Source organism: Thunnus maccoyii, chromosome 5, assembly GCF_910596095.1.
Source record: "Thunnus maccoyii chromosome 5, fThuMac1.1, whole genome shotgun sequence".
NCBI classification, from domain to species: Eukaryota; Metazoa; Chordata; class Actinopteri; order Scombriformes; family Scombridae; genus Thunnus; species Thunnus maccoyii.
Window position 1 is genome coordinate 23,795,326 of NC_056537.1, and position 18,264 is coordinate 23,813,589.

Consider the following 18,264-nt stretch of genomic DNA (forward strand, 5'->3'; position numbering starts at 1 on the left):
AAGAAGTTGCCACCGTTTTTTTGTAGTATGTAGGGAAGGATTGTCACCTGAAGTAGCCTTGTAGTTTTGTCTAGTCTCATATTTTCTTTCATTTGTATCCAAAACATGGAGGATTTCTTATCTTGACTGCTGCAGTTTAGTAATGTAGAGGGGATTAGACAGATGAGCAGGTTGCATCTCTATAAAGGTGATGAATACTCTGGTTAATCTGTATCAATCCCACACCAACATCTCCCTCTGCTGGACAATCTGACTACAGACAGAATATTTTCTCTGTGTAGTCACCAGTGAAATGTTTATCATTATCCTGAACACCAATGGATACAATTTCCTTTTATATGACATTAATAAGAACCAAAGGCAGTGGCAGGGTTAAAATGTTTTACTGTAGTGCTACAGTACGCAACAGATATATGAATGAAAACATTGGGCATCATCATGTTCTCTGTAGTTATGTTCCATATGACAAAAAATATCTGGCATGTAGAATCCCCACAACATGGCAGTAGAGTAGAAAACAGGAAAATCATGAAAAGAATAAACAAATTAAAGTGTAAATAAAAGCATTCAAAGAGTCGACTTCCTTCTTGTGCTCTCAGATTCTCTCCCGCCGGGTAGATCAGTACTGGCAATGGACTGAAATTCAAGGGTTAAAAACCAGTAAGAACTATGATCATAACCCTGGCTTTGTTCAGCACAACCGTAATGGCTTTCTTGCACACATGTGCTCCCTCACACTGACACACACACTGACAGACAGACAGATAGACAGACAAACAGACACACACACACACAAAGATGACGAACCCACACAACCCTGGGAGAGCGATTGTCACCCCTGGTCTCCGTCCTCCAAGCTGAATTAGATTAGGAAAGTCAAGGTTAATCACCCAATAAATACATTCTGAAATCTCTTTTCAAAACAGACTGTCAATGTACTCCAGACAAATATATACAAATTGGTTAAAAGAACAAAAAAACAACTAATTACTAAGTGTTTACATCTTTAAACAGTCACTTGTACATGGTGTGGACCAAGATGCACACACAAACCCCTTCTAAATAGGCCAAGGTATTACATTTTTTTCCTTATATTTTCACTCATTCCCTCTGTCCCTTCCTCCACACGCTGCTTCTATATGCAACTGATTGTACACACTAGTGTCATGGTCTAGACCAAAGCAGTGCTATGCTATAATCCCTTCCATTACGGCAACACAGGCACACAAATACAAAGACACTCTGTTTGGCTCTCTGCCCTGCCTCATTCCCATTATCCTTCCTTCACTATGTGTCACTAGAAACACACACAGTGCTCCCTGTAAACAAGTACTCTTTGTCCTTTCGGATTATAAATACTGTTTTGGTAAAATCATCTTCATTAAAAGACGAGACAGAGTGTATTTGAGCGTACATTGATACAAAACACACAGAATTGCACTGTTGGAAGATATTCCTTCTTTGTTTGTTATATATACGTCATGTTTTTCCTCCTTTTTTTTTTTTTGGCTTCAGCGTTAAGGCCCAAAATCTGGAGTGGAAGGGAAGTAGGAGAAGTCCAAGCGGTGATCTGCCTGCGCCCATAGGGCCTACTGTAGGTACGAACAACACACACACACACACAGGCACACTCACAGATAAACAGTATTGCAGGGCAATATAAAAAGACACTAAGGAATGGTGAAACATCCTCTCTGTCATTCTTTTTACAAAATCATTCTTCATCTTCATCATACATTTCATCTTTTCATTTTAAATCTTTTTAGCCGTTCTTGTCTCTCATCCCTCCTTTCCTGTCCAAAGTGCGTGGGTGCCGGTGCTGTTTCAGTCTGGCTACACTAGGGGGTGCAGTTCCTCTCTGCAGATGACTGACAGGCGGTGGCTGTGGCTGTGTTTATTGCTATAATGTCCGTGCTCCTGCCCTCTCAGAGGAAATGGGACAAAGTCGCCTGCCAAACACTGATCTGAGGTCTCAGCCCCCCTCTGCTGATTACAGTCTGTGCTTGCGGGAGGGATATGATGCCAGATCAGTGCCGGAGGGAAACTCCTCCCAGAGGAGCGGGCTCAGGTGAAGACGTAGTTGAGGAGAAACTGGGAGAGGAGCAGAACACAGAGGATCAGACAGTGACGGCCTGTTAGCGACACGCTGTCGTCCGCCGCCCTTTGATGAGTCAGCTGACGACTCAGAGCCACCAGGTTCCTACAGAGAGAGAAAGAGAAGGTTTTCAACTTAAACTTCATTTAAGTAGAATGAAGTCTAAACAATGTAAAATTGCCACAATGAAAATCTATAAAAAAAACAACTATTTTCCAAATTAAAGTTCTGAAAATGTTACTGAAATGATCTGATTCTGGGTATTTTTGTTACAGACCCTATTTTGCATTCATCCAATAGTGGATATGAATGTGAGTTTCTGATTCTGCTTTTGAATCAGGGTCACAAAATGTTAAGTCTGACACTATCAACAGTGAAAAGAGCAATGACCACATGTATCCTTTCTATACCAGTTTTATCTCCAAAGGGAGGATGTTTGTATCTTTGACCTCTGAAGTCATTTTACTAACCCCTGCTTCCTCCACAAATGTGTGTGAGCGTAAATGTGTGTGTGTTATTTTTACCTCTGGATATCCTGCTGTGTCTTCTGTATAGATGTGATGGAGGCCTCTATTTGGGCAATGTCTTTCACCTCTTTCGCGCACCGTGCACACTGGCTCGAGAATCCTGGGCACATGACAGGAGAACATTAGAATTAAGTTCACGAAATTAAAGAGAGTCTGTGTGTTTGTAAGTGTGTGTATGCTCCTCACCTTCATTATCTGAAGACTCGTGTGTGGGTTCTGGTGTGGTGCTGCTGCTTTCGGTGTTCTGGCTGCAGCTGGACGGCTGGCTGCTGGTCTTCCTGTGCTTCCCATTCACCTCAGCCTGGGAGGAAGCAGAAGACTGTTAGGTTGAACAGGCGAGTGTTTTAACTTTTAAATGAACATTTTTTAAGTGAGAGCCAGTCAGTCAGAAATGAGGACAGTATACAGATGTGTGTTAAGGTCTGACTAACCTTCTGTTGGCTGGTCCAGCTGTGACTGTAGGAAAGTCCGTTGTGACGTCTCTGGGTTTTCTCATGCGTCTGAATCACTCCGTCCTTTTCAAACTGAACCAGACAGCGCTCAGGATCCCACGGCCGCATGCTGCCAAACATGACAATACATTATTTCCATGTTTTTCCTCTCCTTACAGACCTAAAATCATAACTCAAAAGACAAAAATATGTGAAACATCCTGTCTTATTTGCTTGATGTGTGTGTTCGTACTCCATGTGCTTGTAGGTCCACTCGGAGGTCACAGGGTCCTGATGGAAAAGTCGAGGGTTCCACAGTTTGTCTCCTCTCTCCTTGGCTTCTTTCCGCTGAGCTTCCTCCAACACAAACTTCTCCTGGGTGGCCCGCAGCTGGTCCCGATCCATGATGGCACTGGTCACATGCTGCCACAGTCTGTTGAAACCACATTAAAATCAGATTTACAAACATATTGTACATATATGTCGTCAAATATGTTATTAGTTACATCTGTTCTTTCTCTGATCAAGTGTCTCTTATCTGGTTTTCCTGTTTGTTTTCTCCAAATAACGTTGTTTACATTAAGAATAAACATAGTTATTGACATACAAAGGTGACTTTAGTTAAAAAATAAGCGCATGTGTGGTTTACCTTTCAGACTCAAACTCTCCCTGCTGGTCTAACTGGACCACTTGTCTCTTGAGGCGGCTGCTGCGGATGTCCGGGCTCGGGTTCCATAATGTCTCCTGCAGGCCTGAGCGCTTCTCATGAATGAAAACCTCGCCGTCCTGATGACAACAAAAGGCAACCAAATGTTAAGTCCCATCAACTAAATCAATTCATGACACAGTCTCTAAATGTTTCTTTGGATATTAATAATTTTCTTTTGTCTCCTTCACAGTGAGGTCAGACTGGAAGAGATTTTTCTAAAACTCTCAGTTCAACTATTTCCAGAGCATGCAATAGTTAATTAAGTTTTCATCATTTTTTTTTTACTTTCCGAGACCCTCCAGCCCACTTTGAGAGCCTTCCTAATAGTGTCCTCTAAACATGTCTCTGTGCTGCTTCCTTAACCTCCAATTCTGCCCTCATTACTACAGAGAGTTATTGAATACTAGGTGGCAGAGAGGGATGCTGAAATATTAATTGAAGAGGGAGATAGAGGCGGTAAAAATTCTCACCCAGTGTCCATCAACGGTGGCCACTAGCTCCTCTCCCACAAAGATCTTCCCGCTGATCTGATTCACAGAGCAGGCGCCTCCCAGGAAAGGCTGCATCGAACAAAATCAACACCTTTACACAGACTGTCTCAGAACGTATCAGTTGATAACTGGTACAGCTTATAATGTTAAGAAAAAAGGTAAAAACTAGTCAATGTAAGTTTACAAACATTAACCCGTACCTTGAGTTTGAACTCCAGCTCTGTCAAACATTTTGTTTTCTCACATTCAATGGTAACCTTCCCACCCAGTTCTAGTGTCATTGTGCCGTACAGGATACCTACAGGAGACACAGATACGGTATTAGAGCATCAGGTCGGCAGCACATCAGTGAGCAGAATGTAGATGAGGAGAACAACAAGTTCCTGTTGATTTATCATACTGTTCCCTGTGTTCCTGTTCAGTTAGGAATGTAATTTATGATGTGCTCACAGCGAGCGCATTCCTTAACTGAATTGTAAGACAAGATAAAGAGGGTAATTTACAACATACCCAGGTACACTCAGAGAATAAACGGAAACTCAAGTCGACTTGGTTTCCACCCATCGTCCATCTCTATTTTTGGCTCTCAGCCATGTGTCAGTTCATGACCAGAGCACGGCAGGGTCCTGTTTGATTTCCATTGGTATGAATATATTGGTTACAACAGATGGCTTCAAAAGTAACCGCCCACACATAATCTGTCATAGTAGACAGATTTCATGGTAGGTAGGTAAGTTTCTTTGTTGACCTCCTGCACTGTAGCTGTGTTTAGTGATTTAAATACTGAAGAGCCTGATAGCAAACAGCCAAGGTCAGTTGGGTGAAGCAGGAGCTAAAATCATCTAACAAAACTGCTACAATCATGTTACTACCAACTCAGGAATATTTCCATGATCAGAGCAATGTTATCTTTTAGCAATACAGAAAAAATTATTCATGCTTTTATTTCCTCACGTCTGGATTATTGTAACGCCATGTTTACCTGCCTCAGCGCCTGAGCTGTAGCTCAACTTCACACTGCACAACTCAACAGCCAGACTTCTGACCCACATCAAAAGCTCGTCTTACATCACCCCAGTTTTAGCCAGTTTTAGCCAGTTTTATCGATTTCTTTTAGAATCCATTTCAAAATCTTACTAATGACTTGCAAGGCTTTACATGGCCAGGCGCCAGAGTACATCAGTGAACTCTTAACTCCTTACTGTCTAAAAAGGCCTCTTAGATCTGCTGAATCAGGTCAAAGGGTGATCGAGCTTTTGCTGTACTGGTACCTCAGCTTTAGAACAGTCTTAAGGTTAGTATTCGATCTGCTGACACCGTTTCTGCTTTGAAATCCTGTCTAAGACACATTTTTACAGACTTGCCTTTTTGCCTGACAACTAGTCTTATTTGTTTACATAATACAGCTCTGTTGTGCTGGTTTTAAGTTTATTTTAATAGTTTCACTTATTTTAGACGATTTATTTGTAAATTTATTTTTATACGATCTTTTAATTGTGTGTTTGTATTTTGCTGTTCTTATTTTTATATTTGTGATTGTTTCTTTTGTTCTGTCTATGAAAGCCACTATTATTATTTGTATAATCATTATTATTATTATTATTAAAATGTGATAGTGTATGTTTTGGTAATTTATGTGTATACTGATACTTGTTGTAGGTTTAAGCAAACAGAATCAATTTTCACCAGTGGTCACATAGTAGCAAGAACACGAACAGACTTATAGTAGTGGTCATCAAAATGACAGCCGACCTATTACCTTTACAGTGAGCGTAGGGCATGGTGATGACATATTCCTCCTCCCTGCTCAGGAACAGCAGCCTGGCTTTGCCGTCCAGAATAGCTGACAGAGAGTTACCTACAATAGCAGAGAGACAGACAGAGCACACGATTAAAGAGCAGATCCCCCTTAAAAAGTTTACAATTACAGCCATTTGTGAGTGGGAAACTGAAACTGTTTCAATACTCAAATGGGCACCACTTTAAGACAGACTTGAAAAATCGTGAAGGTTTCCTTTAAACTGAAACATGACTAATTGTTATTGTTTTGTTTCCAGGGATTTGCTTCATTTTTATTGAAATGTAACAATACATGATGCTCTATAGATGTTAAATATAGCATCGCTATCTATGTTGTTTAATTAAAAGTATGTATCATCTTTAAAAACTCCTAATCCAAAAACAGGTGTTGCAGAAGGGGGGTTCATATGAAAGTATGCACCATAGAACTTGGACTTGGCCAGGATGCTTCCACTGATAGAGAAACCATCCTTCCTATTGCAGACATAAAAGGCAGAGATGGGCGGATGGTGGGACACCTGGCAGAGGAAAGAGAGAGAGAGAGACATTTAAACAGCAGCGTAAGAAAAAGAGGTGTCTGGCAGATACTAATTTCACACTTGCAGCATTTCACAGGTGTGTGCTCTGTGTGTTTGCCGAATTCTGCAAAGTATTTCACACAAGGGATGAATCATGTCCTGTGTATTATGTGTTCTAGCTAAGAATACAGTTTAACCTGTTCAGCTATGTAGAAAGTGCAGCTATCTCTTTGAGGATGAAGCCAGCAGCAGCGAAATGTTTCTCCCAGGATTGGGTTGTAAGGCTTCTTCAGACCCTGGAAAATGCAAACATACACAGCAATGTTAGAATCTTCATACATAGACACAGTGTTTGTGTATTGACTATTTTTCCCTTCTTTTTTGTCACAGTTGGGCCAAATTACAGTTCTCTAACATTTAACAAATACCCAGTGATGAGGATGAATTACATTGCAGATGATCACGTCACCACATTGGCCAAACCGATGAGATTTAATTAATTCAATCTTCAGGAAACAATGCACTGCATTGCAGACAGACAGTACCGTAGATTTCAATTCAGACATTTAAGAGAAACTGCAGAGGAGTTGATATACTACTGTTAAACTGCAGTATTGGTGTAAAATGTATTATGGGTTGTTCATAGCCATACTAATGCTATATTAGCAAGTTTCTACCTGTCCGTGTACAGCAAGTCATGTGGAGTACAGCCAATTTAATCTACAGGCCTTATCTGCTGGCTCAAGTGGGGTGTTTTGCTGCCACTGAAGAAATAAATTCCTATCGAGTGGGAAAATGTCTCCTGATATTTATCTTGCAGAAATAGATACTTGACAGAGTAATTTGTCAAGTGGCCAAGAAATACAGTTTCACAGAATGTCGTGTTAGAAGATGGTGAGCCCAAATAGAAACATACCAGAAAATCTTCAAGTGCTCTTTAAACGGCTGTTTCCAAGAGAGGAGAAAGGAGAGAATGAGGAGTATGTGACGGACAAACAGAATGGAGGAACGTCCATCTCCAGAGCTGTTGTGCAGCTGAAGGCTTTGGCAATGACCTAACAGTTCAGTCCTCTGGTAAATACTGATTCTTGTTGAGTCGGTAAAATGGAATTCACTAAGTAATAGTAAGTCAGGTATACTGTATTTAATGATACATTTAGGAGATGTTAATTGTGGTATTGTGGTATTGTGTAAAGCCTTTATCCAAAAACAGGTGTTGCAAAAGGGCTGCTCTATATTTGAACATGATAATAAGCCATTTGGCAGTGAACAAATCTTACCTTGGGCTTCTTGTAGAAGCCAGACAAGTACCATCTCAACACCTGTTTGATCCGACTGTATGCGCTCTCCTCCAGTGCAGCTCTGTGGCAGGAAAGATGGAGAGGTAGTGAAGAAGATAAACAAGACAAAATTATGACGATAAAAGCAGATGATAAAACCTAGTCTTTATCTGTCTCTTAAAGAAAACATTACAATGTGTCTACTCATATGCGAACATGCACAAAATATAATGACAATGAGTTACTGACTGTGAGAGCAGATCAGCGTGGTAGTAGTAGTCAGACAGTTTGTCCAGGAAGGAGCGTGGTTCCAGGATGAAGGTGGGCAGCACCACCTTGGACAGGTCCATGCCCGGCCGCAGCTGCTTCAGCAGGCCCCAGATCAGACCCTTGTTCTCCTCTGATACAGTCTCCACCTGGGATGACTCCCCAGCCTGAAGTAAAACATACAAACATGAGTACACAGTGGTGTTTTTTTTTTTTTTTACAGAGCCATATATATATATTTACATATTGAACTTGGTGCCTCACCTCAGCCATCTCTTCTGTGCTCTGCTCTGTGTAGGCTGTGGCCTGTGACCCGGGGGACAGCTCGTCTGATTGGTCCATGTCGCTCTCCTCTGTCAGCCTTCCACCATTCTCATTTGCTGTGGTGTCCCAGTCATCATGAGCCTCGCGCTCCGATTTGTCTGAAAAGCCATCATGGTCCATGTGGTGATTGCCCAGCAGCACGGTGTCATTCAACCTGACAGTGACAGAGGAGAGATGAACATCAAGGTTAAAACTATATTAAAAGGACCAGTGTGAAGTATTTAGTGGCATCTAGTGGTGAGGTTGCAGATTGCAACCAACTGAATACCCCTCCCCTTCACCCCTCCCTTTCAAGCGAGTAGGAGAACCTACAGTAGCCGCAAAACTCTCGAAAAGGCCAAGGGCTCTCTTTAGAGCCAGTGTTTGGTTTGTCCGTTCTGGGCTACTGTAGAAACATGGTGGTGCAACATGGCGGGCTCCATGGAAGAGAACCCGCTCCCTATGTAGATATAAAGGGCTCATTCTAATTTAACAAAAACACAACGATTCTTATTTTCAGGTTATTACACACTAGTTAAAACATACTTATGAATATTATATTCCATTTCTGCCACGTCTGTACTGCTAAATGCCACTAAATTATGCACACTGCACCTTTAAGAAAGAACTAAACCAACCCTGATTGTCAAACACTTTGTTGTTACCACACATCCAGTCCTTGAGTCAGCTCAGAAACATAGAATCTGAATAATCACAGGATTTAATTAGGTGCATCCTCCATTGCAGATTTTGTACTCTGATCTCTGACTTAACTTAATTTTAACTGGTATCGTATATGGCTCTTATAATGATAGCACATCATTACCATGTATAATTTAATTTTATTGAGAATGGAAGCTTGAGGAAGTTTTATTGACCATGATTAGACATTAAAGATGATTAATGTGACAAGACATTAACATCACAAACATCTTACTTCATTATAGCTCTGTGCTACCGAAGCTTTGATGATTGCCTCGTCACTACGGCAATCTACAAACAGCTGAAACCATGACGCAGATTTCTGTGAAAAACAGAATTACCTGCCATGAACCTTCAAGGCTCTGAATGGCCTTTGAATGTGTTTTGAATCTGTGATCTCCTCCTCCTCACAGCTATGATGAGTAAGCACACTGTGTTAGAGACTCTCCACTTTAAAGCCTCGCGGGTCTGAATGCATTTAACACATCTGACCTGTCTGGTTGCTAGGACAACCAGACCACACACTACATCCTCATCCTCCCCCATTTCCCGCCTCCTCTTGACCTGGTCTGAATGTCACTAGTTACAATCAGGGGGCACAAACATGATAATATTTGCACATGCTTGTGTATTACATACTTACATGCACGCACACGTACGCACAAAGTTGAGAGACAACTAATTCAAAATGCGTCCTATGCTGAATTATCATTTTCATGCTGGCCAATGTTCCACATAAAACACAGACCTCAGATCTGAAAGCTCTCTAACAACCAGAACAAAGTCTAAAAAAAAAAGAAAGAAGAAAAACACGGAGAAACAAGTCACGCATCAGCTCATAAATGGCTAAAGAAAGGAGAAGCGAGAATGAGAGAGAGAGACAGACAGAGGGGTGAAATCGATAGCTAAAAAGGAACATCATGGTTCCAATCCTACAGCCATTTTACAAGTCAGACAGTGGACGTCTGTGTCCTCTGTGGGTGCGAACATCAAGAAACACACTAAGACACCTTTAAACAGAGACGGGCACACAAGTAGACAGACACAGAATTTAAGCAGGTCTTAATCAAATGCATACTCCGCTGGTTGTAACAAATATAGAAAAACAAGAACAGGACAGCAGAAGACAACTGTAGTGTCTTCTATGCTTTCAAAATCACATTCAGTGATTGAGTAATGGTCACAGAAAACAACGAAACAGCTTATTTGGCAAAACAACAATGGAGGGCAGTTCAATTTTCGAAATGCCTGAAGGCTTGACAGACTTGAACAATTACATTCTTGCATACTCTGTGAATCACTAACCAGCCAGTCATGTTATTTATTAACCCAAACACGCCCTGGAGCAGAGGCAGCTTTCCTTACCTTAAAGACATAAAGCACAGAGACAAACTCTTCCTCAGGAATCAAAACACCACCGATGGTGTTACCAGCAAATCCACACACAAGCGCAGCCTGTCCTTGTCTCTTGTCTCCTTGTCTGTATGTGTGAAAATGTTTTCAATCTAGTGTCTAAGTGGTGCTGTTTTGTTTCCTCGACTCCGGCACACCTGCTTCCTGAATGTGTGTGTGCGTGTGCCAGTGTTTGTGTGTGCGGGCTTGCAACGGCTGTGTTGCTGCAGTCTCTTTCTGGGTGGTGTATGGTTCACATTCTACTCCATCTTCCTGCTCTTCTGTCAGTCATGTGATCATACGGGCCGCTCTGATTGGCTGGGAGAGGAGCAGGAGAGGAGGGAGAGCTGGGATGGATGGCCAGAGGGAGGGTTCAGCCACAGAGGAAGGGGGGTGGGGAGGAGAGGGCTGTCTGATGTGTGATGTAAACAGTATACAAATGACGCTCACTTTCAAGCAGAAATGAGAAAATAAGTAAGATGCATAAATGCCTACATTTATGAAAACTGAAAAAATGACAGACAGACATGCACACTCACAAGCAGAAGCATATAAAAACACATATTATTACATATTTATAACTAGGAATATAACAAATATTGCAGATGCAAAACTAGAATTAGGTAGGATTTCATATAAGTAGATCTAGAGAAGAAACTAGATACACACCTTGGGTGGGAGGCAGGTTATATTTAAACATTTGGTGTGGCTCACAGTTTTACAGATTTCTTGTTACAAAACAGTAATTCTCTTCATCACATTAATTTTGCTCCACATTCAGACTTCAGAACAGTCACAGTCATCTTCTGTTTGACAACTAATAGGTTAGCTGCCTTGATTGAAGGTACATTAAACGCAATTATTGAGGATCAACTTCTCATTCACTTTCCCATTAAGGATTTCCTCAATTTAGGCTAAAAAAAATCTGCTAATAAAGCTGTATTTGTAATATTTTTATAGACAATACGTGTCAATGCAATATCAGGGCCAACACATATGACAATATGACAACATAAACTGCTGTTTAGAAGACGTTTCCACACTGCTCAAGTCTTCTCTGTTCTGCTGGTATGAAAATATTCTGCCCAAGTAAAGCAGATTTTTAACTGGTTTTACAAGGTGCTACTCAAAACACTTAACCAAGCAAAGATGGCTACCAGAAGTCTACTGTAAACAGTGTTTGAATGTAAAGATGAATGATTATACAAGAGGCACAAACTAGGTCAACACCACATTATGTTTGCACTGCTCCAGCAGAGGAGAGTAATTATAGCCCATATTTCATCAATGAAAAATTACACACCATAAAAATACCACTACACACACACACAGTCATGTTTCCATCACTTCAGAGAACGTTACATTGACTTACAGTCCTAAACCTAACCACAACTTACCCTAACCTTAACATAACCCTAAACTTACCTTAACTTTAAACCAAGTCTTCACCCCACATGTGACTATGTAAACAGATTTATGTTCCAACACACATTTAAAGACACACACACACACACAAGCACTCGCACTAGCATGTAAGTAGGCATACACGTAGCATTAATGACACATCTGGCTCAGCTTCACTAATAAAGCAAAATACATTTATATTCCATTTGCAAGGTACTGTATTTACTAGGTTTAGCTACAATAGACAGAGGAGCTCCATCCTACAGGACTGTGAATGGCATTGAGTGCTGGTGAGAAGTCAATTTCATGGGCTTTATATTGTTAAATGATGAGTGTATTGTGTAGAGTCTACTGTACTCTTCTATTATTTTTGATATACTTTTCTGTTTTGCCTCCAAAGTTTTGAAGTTTCTATTCTACAAAGATAGTTTTTTCTTAAATTCAGCATTTCATTTCCCAGTATGAGCATGTGTCTTGACTGTGTAAAATTAATGGACGTAGCCACTGTGACGTCTCTCATTGGTTTGTGGACTCGTGTTATGAAGCCTCGAGTTTGGTATTTTGACCTCCGCCATCTTGGTTTTTTGGAGCCAGAAGTGATTAGAAGTGACCATATTTGGACAAGAGTGTGGAGCTGGGGAGGAGCTGAGGCCGGCCAAATGAAGCCTGGTTGCCGAAACAAGTCACCTAGCGGCTAGCAACCTGTCACTCAAAGCAGCCACGCCCTTAATTATACATAACTTTAAGCCTTAATAAAATTTAAATTTGTGAGTTATAAAAAAATTCACTCCTGTACAGTTGTCATGAAAGGTTTCTAATTAGCTATAGAAACCAGAAGCATTTTTGTACCAGGCTGTAAACACGTTTATTTCTGCTGTAAAGTTGAGCATTTTAACATGGGGGTCTATGGGGACTGACTCGCTTTTGGAGCCAGTCTCAAGTGGCCATTTCAGGAACTGCAGGTTTTTGCACTTCTACATTGGCTTCATTTATCAGCCGTTTGGTCTTGTAGAGTAATAATGTGTGACTGTTTAGCCTTTTTAATGGTTACAGATCAGATTAAACTAAACTAAATGTTGGAGTCCTGTTTTCTCTAGGACAATTTTCTAACATATAGGACAATGTAAGGACTGCACAGCGTTAAGGCACAAACGCACTGAAAGTGTCTGATGCACACATTTTGAAGAACACCTATTGTTTTAAATGGCTAAATGCAACCAAAAGCGTTATAAGGCACGTCAAACTGCCTCGTCAAATGAGGACCCAGCGACCAAAGCTGTTTTTTCTGCAGCCGAAAAGAGAGAGATGGCAAGAGTGAGCTGAGAGCACCGGTGAGCGTGTGAGAGAGAGACACAGCGCAGCGGTGGCTGAGTGATTCATGGCGGTTACGTTCTAAATGAAATAATTAACCATCAAACAGATGATTTACTGTGGAAACAGATGCTCTTAGTTTAATTTTCTTCTGCATTTTTCCTTTTCATTCATTAATACTAATGCAGTGATAAATACAAAAAACAACAGGACAAATCTGTGTTGGTTCTGTGGTGATGGCATTTCTGATGCCTGTAGTGCGCCATAGCAGCATCAAATGACGTGTGTCAAATGAGGTGCGTCAATAATTGCTCTCAGTGAGTTTGGGCCTTTACTTTTCAAAATTTTCTGGCACCACATGACCTCAAATCCCACCTGTGTTACATCATTTGACACAGATATGAAACAAACTGAACAAACTGGAAATGTTGCTAACACAGCACACTAAATAGCTAACACTGCTAACTTGTGATATTCCATGGGAGGGCAGTGTTTTGAATTTAGTAAATAATGCTCCCCTCCTGGGAGTTGATTTTTCTTCAGATGTTATTCTGAGCTGGCAACCAGAAAGCACAGAGACTGTATTTTGGACCAACCAGCTGGGAATTTCTGACTTCTTCATGAAAAATACAGCACAAATGTGTTTGGTAGCAATGCCAGCGTTCTTGTGCATGAGCTGGCAAGCATAAAAACTTTGAGTGTGATTGCGGGAAACACAGATCATCTGCAAACAACAAATGATGAATGCAAGATGGAGATAAATTACATCTGAGGGTGTATGCAGCTGTATCGCTGTGTGTATTACTCACTGTAGCAGCTCTGTGTCTGTGAGTGCGGTAGACTGCAGTAGGTGGAGTATATGGGAAGACTCTGATGATGTGCTGATATCTCCTTCTCTCCCTCCTTTGGCTGTCAGCTTGTAGAGGCTGGAACAGCTAAGAGCCAGCTCCAGGGCATCCATCCAGCACCGGCCTTGAGAGACCGACAGATTATGGAGACAGGGAGGAGCACCTTCAATAAATTTTGCTCATAAACAAATTGCATCTAATTACATTACACATGCAAGAACGTACACTTCCAGCGGAAAGAAACACACATAAGCCTCACCGTCAGACTCAGAGGTTGCTCTGAAGATTAGGTAGTTGCTGGGTAGAGGCTGCGTGATCGAGCCAACATTCTCTCCTTTGGGACCCTGAGCATATGGATCAAACAATGACTCACACTTCATGCCACCTTAGTCATGTTGTTCCAACAGAAACAAATGACTCTCGCATAATAAAGCACTAAACAGGGAAATTATCAATTAAAAATACAAAATATCATTGTAAAAAAACATTAAAAAGATAAATAAAAATCACAGACTACTAACAAAACTATACAGAATTTGCAGAATGAAACAAAGTGCCAGTGAGTCTACAAACATGTCTAACCTTGACAGCCCAGATGGATTTGTCCAGTGGGTGGTACAGCTTGAAGCAGAAGCCATCCTTCTTGGAGGGTCTCTCGATCAGCTTGCACGCGCTGAGCAGGATGGTGCCCACCCAGTGGTCTGCTTTGGGGGTCTTGTAGATCAAAAGGACTCCAGGCTTCAGGGCGCACCACAGCTTGGTCCAACTCTTTAAAGAGCCTCGGATCTAAATAAAGACAAGGGATGAGAAGGTACACAATATTAGTATCCCAACAGAATGGGAACATAAGAAATACAATATTGTTACACATTACACTACAGGATTAACATGCTAGATTCAAAGAAGGGTAACTGCATGCTTTGTAAACTAAATCTATAAATGAGCACATTCTGAGCTGTAGAATTGTTCCTGTGCTGCAAAATCTATTGTAACAGTGAATGTGCAATTTACAGCTAGGATGATAATTAGCAAAAGGTGTAAATATCACACAATACAAAGTCTGGATAGCACATTATTGGTGTGACTGCAGAGACGATCATTATTCTGGGTGTAAAGTGTAGCAGCTTTGTGCGTCACTGCTGAGACATAACCCCTGCACCTTTAGCCAGTTGGACATGATGACAACACTGGGGTCCTTTAGTGCGCTAGAAAGCTCTTTAGCTGCCCGTTTCTTCTCTTGCCTGTAATTCTGCTTTTGGACCTGTGAAACAGGGGAAAAAAAACATATGAATGAGTCATCAGTCTTACTGGTCAGAGAGCGGATCTGAAAGTGCAAACACTAGGTGGAAGCAGAGTCAAACTAATTTCATGCCGCCATCCTGTTGCCTTTGGTTATCTTTAATGTGATTCATTGTTGGTTATTTGAAACGCTTCACAAAAGGGCACAAATTTAAAATATAATTGGAAGACATTTGAAAAGGTTTCCAGATGGGTTGTGTACATGAAACCCTCCAAGCTAACAATGACAGAGATGCTTGAGTGCTAAATTGTACAGATTTAATGATAAACCCCATTGCACAACATTACTCATAATTGTCTCAAGCAAGCTTTTTCAGTGCGGAACAGGAAGCGACGTGTACCTTTAGTGACTCCTTCCGGGCCAGCTTCTCTGTCGGGGAGGGGCAGTCCTTCTCAAGACCATTAAACATCCTGGACTCAGACTGGAGGAGGGAGGAAGGAGAGAAGACAGTCAGTTAGGATGAAGAAGAGGGAAAACAGAGGCTGTAAAGGATTTAAACTAAATACAGGAACTGTTTACTATTACAACTCTCAGCTATTTAGCTCGCCAACCAATGACTGTGCAATAAACTTTGCAGCGCTATATGTCAAGATATTATTTAACAAAAATGATTGATTGTAAAAATGGATTGTGAAAGCATAAATTAGTCCAAATGTCAAAAGTACAGAAAAACAGTTATGTCATTTGCATTAAATAAAGCCAATAAGCCGTTTGCCAAGTATCACATCTGTTACACTAGTGGTTTGTGTGCAGCAGGTGGGTGGCCCTTTCCATCAACAAGGCAACTTAGTAGGCAGCCAGTTCTGGTGATGTGACCGTGCAACCACTGTCTTCCTTGGTAAGACAACAAAGGGGAAAGACTGTTTGATGGTCTCCACCGATCAGCAAGTACAGATTATAGTCTCAGTGGTAAGTCGTCCTGTGATTTCACTGTGATATGTAATTACATAAAGACTTGTTCTTTATGGACTAAACCAATATGGCTCGCAATTTTATTTGGTGAGCACTCACAGGCACTTAGCCGTATCCATTTGTGGTAAAAGAAGCCATTCTTAAAGCATAGTACATAACTACAACCTAATATAAATGACAATATGCGAGGGTAAGGCTTCGCACAATATCCTATTGTCCCATAAGAGCTTCTGAGATGGAAGAAAGGGCAAACAGCCAGCGATGCAGCTGTGCCTGTGAATTATTCCACATATAAAATGGGCCATATTGCGAGACGAGGTGAGGCGAAGCGACAAGAGGAGGGGAGACAAGACAAGATGAGATATCGAGTTGTCCCTGTAAACATTTATTGACCACTCCTAATTAGTATTACTGAAAAATGGAGACAGATTGTTAGAATTAATGCAACATAAGCAAGAGGCAGCACTAGGACAATTAAGGTCTTGGTTGCCAAAAATAAATAGCTTGCAGTGCTGAAGACACAGTTCCCACCATGGCCCTAACATATAAAATCCCAGTTGTTGCATGACTACACTAGTGCACTGCCATGACTTGCCAATGTAATTTATTTCTGGCATGTTAATGTGGATTTACCCAAAAATTAATTTATCTGGTTTCTATATCAATTGCACTAAATGTTTTAAACTAGGAGAAAATCACATTCTCATATCCCATGACCCATTTCTAAGATGCCCTAATTTTACTTGACTTCCTCTAAAAATCTACTTAAATATTTGACTTTTCACATCTCAATAATCCTTGATATTCCAGATTTTCCCTTCACAGAGGGAAACCTGTAAAACCAGTGGCAGGTCGGTCTAGTTCTAATTCTTGTTCATATTTCAGGCTGCAAACAATCAGAGGAAAAGAAATCATCATAAAATACAAAAGACTGTGTGCTCACCTAATCAGTCAGTTAGAGTGAGCTGTTGAGGAGCTGCCCAATCAGGAACTGTGTTCTTACCTTGCTGCCTGGTGATTGGGCAGGACTAAGTTCATTACTCAGCATGGAGAGACCGTTCCTGTCTGTCTCACTGCCTGGTGGGAACCCACAACACACAGTCACATACAAATGAACTCAGTGCATAAACCTGCTGACAGACAATTAAAGCATGACAGCCCCAAAAGCAGCTAATAAACAGCAGCTGAGGTCCACTGATTTGTATGTGAGTAAGTACAGTACAGCACAGTACACCATCATTTCACAGACTCCACTAGCACACATCACTGAAATATCATCTCTTGTGAGATTCATATTCTGTTTGTCAGCTTCTGGCCTTTTACCTGGGCTGAGGCTGTAGAGGTCGTTTTCTCCTCCATAAGACAAGTTCCTAGTGAGGGAGCGGGGGTCAATTTTGGGTGGGGAGGTGGCGTTGGGGCACAGAGAAAACCTCCGCTGGAACAGACTCTCCTCCTTCATCCTGACAACCTGCTTGTCCTCTGCAAGGGGAGGAGAACAGAAGGAAGGAAGGAAGGAAGGAAGGAAGGAAGGAAGGAAGGAAGGAAGGAAGGAAAAGATGAAAAAAAGAAAACAGAGGGATGGAAGAAAGAAAATCCTGGTTAGAACAAAATACTACTCTGCGTACATTCCTTAATATAATGATTTATAAACATTTCAGTGAAGTGATTCATCCTGTCTATAGCTCTTCTTCTCTTGAATCTGATCTTACTTGTTGTGTCTCCCTGCATCACTGACTCAGAGCTCTCTAACTCCATCCTCACTCCTTCTCTCTGTGTATCTATCAGTCTGTCTGGACCCCTGCCCTTTCTATCCTCAGACACGAACAAAGACCTACTGTAAGACGACATATCAGCCTGTCCACATTATGTCAGCCTGTCCACATAACAGCACTGTGCATGGCAGTGACAAGCAGTTCAGACTGCACATTGTCAGTGTATATGACAAATAGCGTCTCCGCCCATATTCGGCCACTC

At 41.3% G+C, this 18,264-nt stretch overlaps 1 protein-coding gene across 2 annotated transcripts in view; it reads right to left on the reverse strand.

Annotated features, from left to right (window-relative positions):
- Nucleotides 1–367: 367 nt before the first annotated feature.
- osbpl5 (oxysterol binding protein-like 5) overlaps nucleotides 368–18,264 on the reverse strand; it is a 52,094-nt gene continuing 34,197 nt past the window's right edge. Inside the window, exons 3-23 of one of the 2 annotated variants that reach the window (XM_042412652.1) lie at nucleotides 17,614–17,769; nucleotides 17,294–17,367; nucleotides 15,719–15,799; nucleotides 15,238–15,339; nucleotides 14,661–14,864; nucleotides 14,338–14,422; nucleotides 14,040–14,202; nucleotides 8,383–8,596; nucleotides 8,101–8,285; nucleotides 7,852–7,933; nucleotides 6,769–6,867; nucleotides 6,475–6,571; nucleotides 6,013–6,111; nucleotides 4,454–4,551; nucleotides 4,233–4,322; nucleotides 3,703–3,839; nucleotides 3,307–3,486; nucleotides 3,054–3,183; nucleotides 2,809–2,923; nucleotides 2,620–2,722; nucleotides 368–2,200 (exon numbers count right to left, since the gene is read on the reverse strand). In XM_042412652.1, coding sequence (XP_042268586.1) covers nucleotides 2,065–2,200; nucleotides 2,620–2,722; nucleotides 2,809–2,923; nucleotides 3,054–3,183; nucleotides 3,307–3,486; nucleotides 3,703–3,839; nucleotides 4,233–4,322; nucleotides 4,454–4,551; nucleotides 6,013–6,111; nucleotides 6,475–6,571; nucleotides 6,769–6,867; nucleotides 7,852–7,933; nucleotides 8,101–8,285; nucleotides 8,383–8,596; nucleotides 14,040–14,202; nucleotides 14,338–14,422; nucleotides 14,661–14,864; nucleotides 15,238–15,339; nucleotides 15,719–15,799; nucleotides 17,294–17,367; nucleotides 17,614–17,749 — 2,610 coding nt within the window. In that variant the 5' untranslated portion in view covers nucleotides 17,750–17,769 and the 3' untranslated portion in view covers nucleotides 368–2,064. Of the gene's footprint in view, nucleotides 2,201–2,619; nucleotides 2,723–2,808; nucleotides 2,924–3,053; nucleotides 3,184–3,306; nucleotides 3,487–3,702; nucleotides 3,840–4,232; nucleotides 4,323–4,453; nucleotides 4,552–6,012; nucleotides 6,112–6,474; nucleotides 6,572–6,768; nucleotides 6,868–7,851; nucleotides 7,934–8,100; nucleotides 8,286–8,382; nucleotides 8,597–14,039; nucleotides 14,203–14,337; nucleotides 14,423–14,660; nucleotides 14,865–15,237; nucleotides 15,340–15,718; nucleotides 15,800–17,233; nucleotides 17,368–17,613; nucleotides 17,770–18,264 lie in introns of those variants that run through there. The other variant, XM_042412654.1, reaches the window with a different exon arrangement.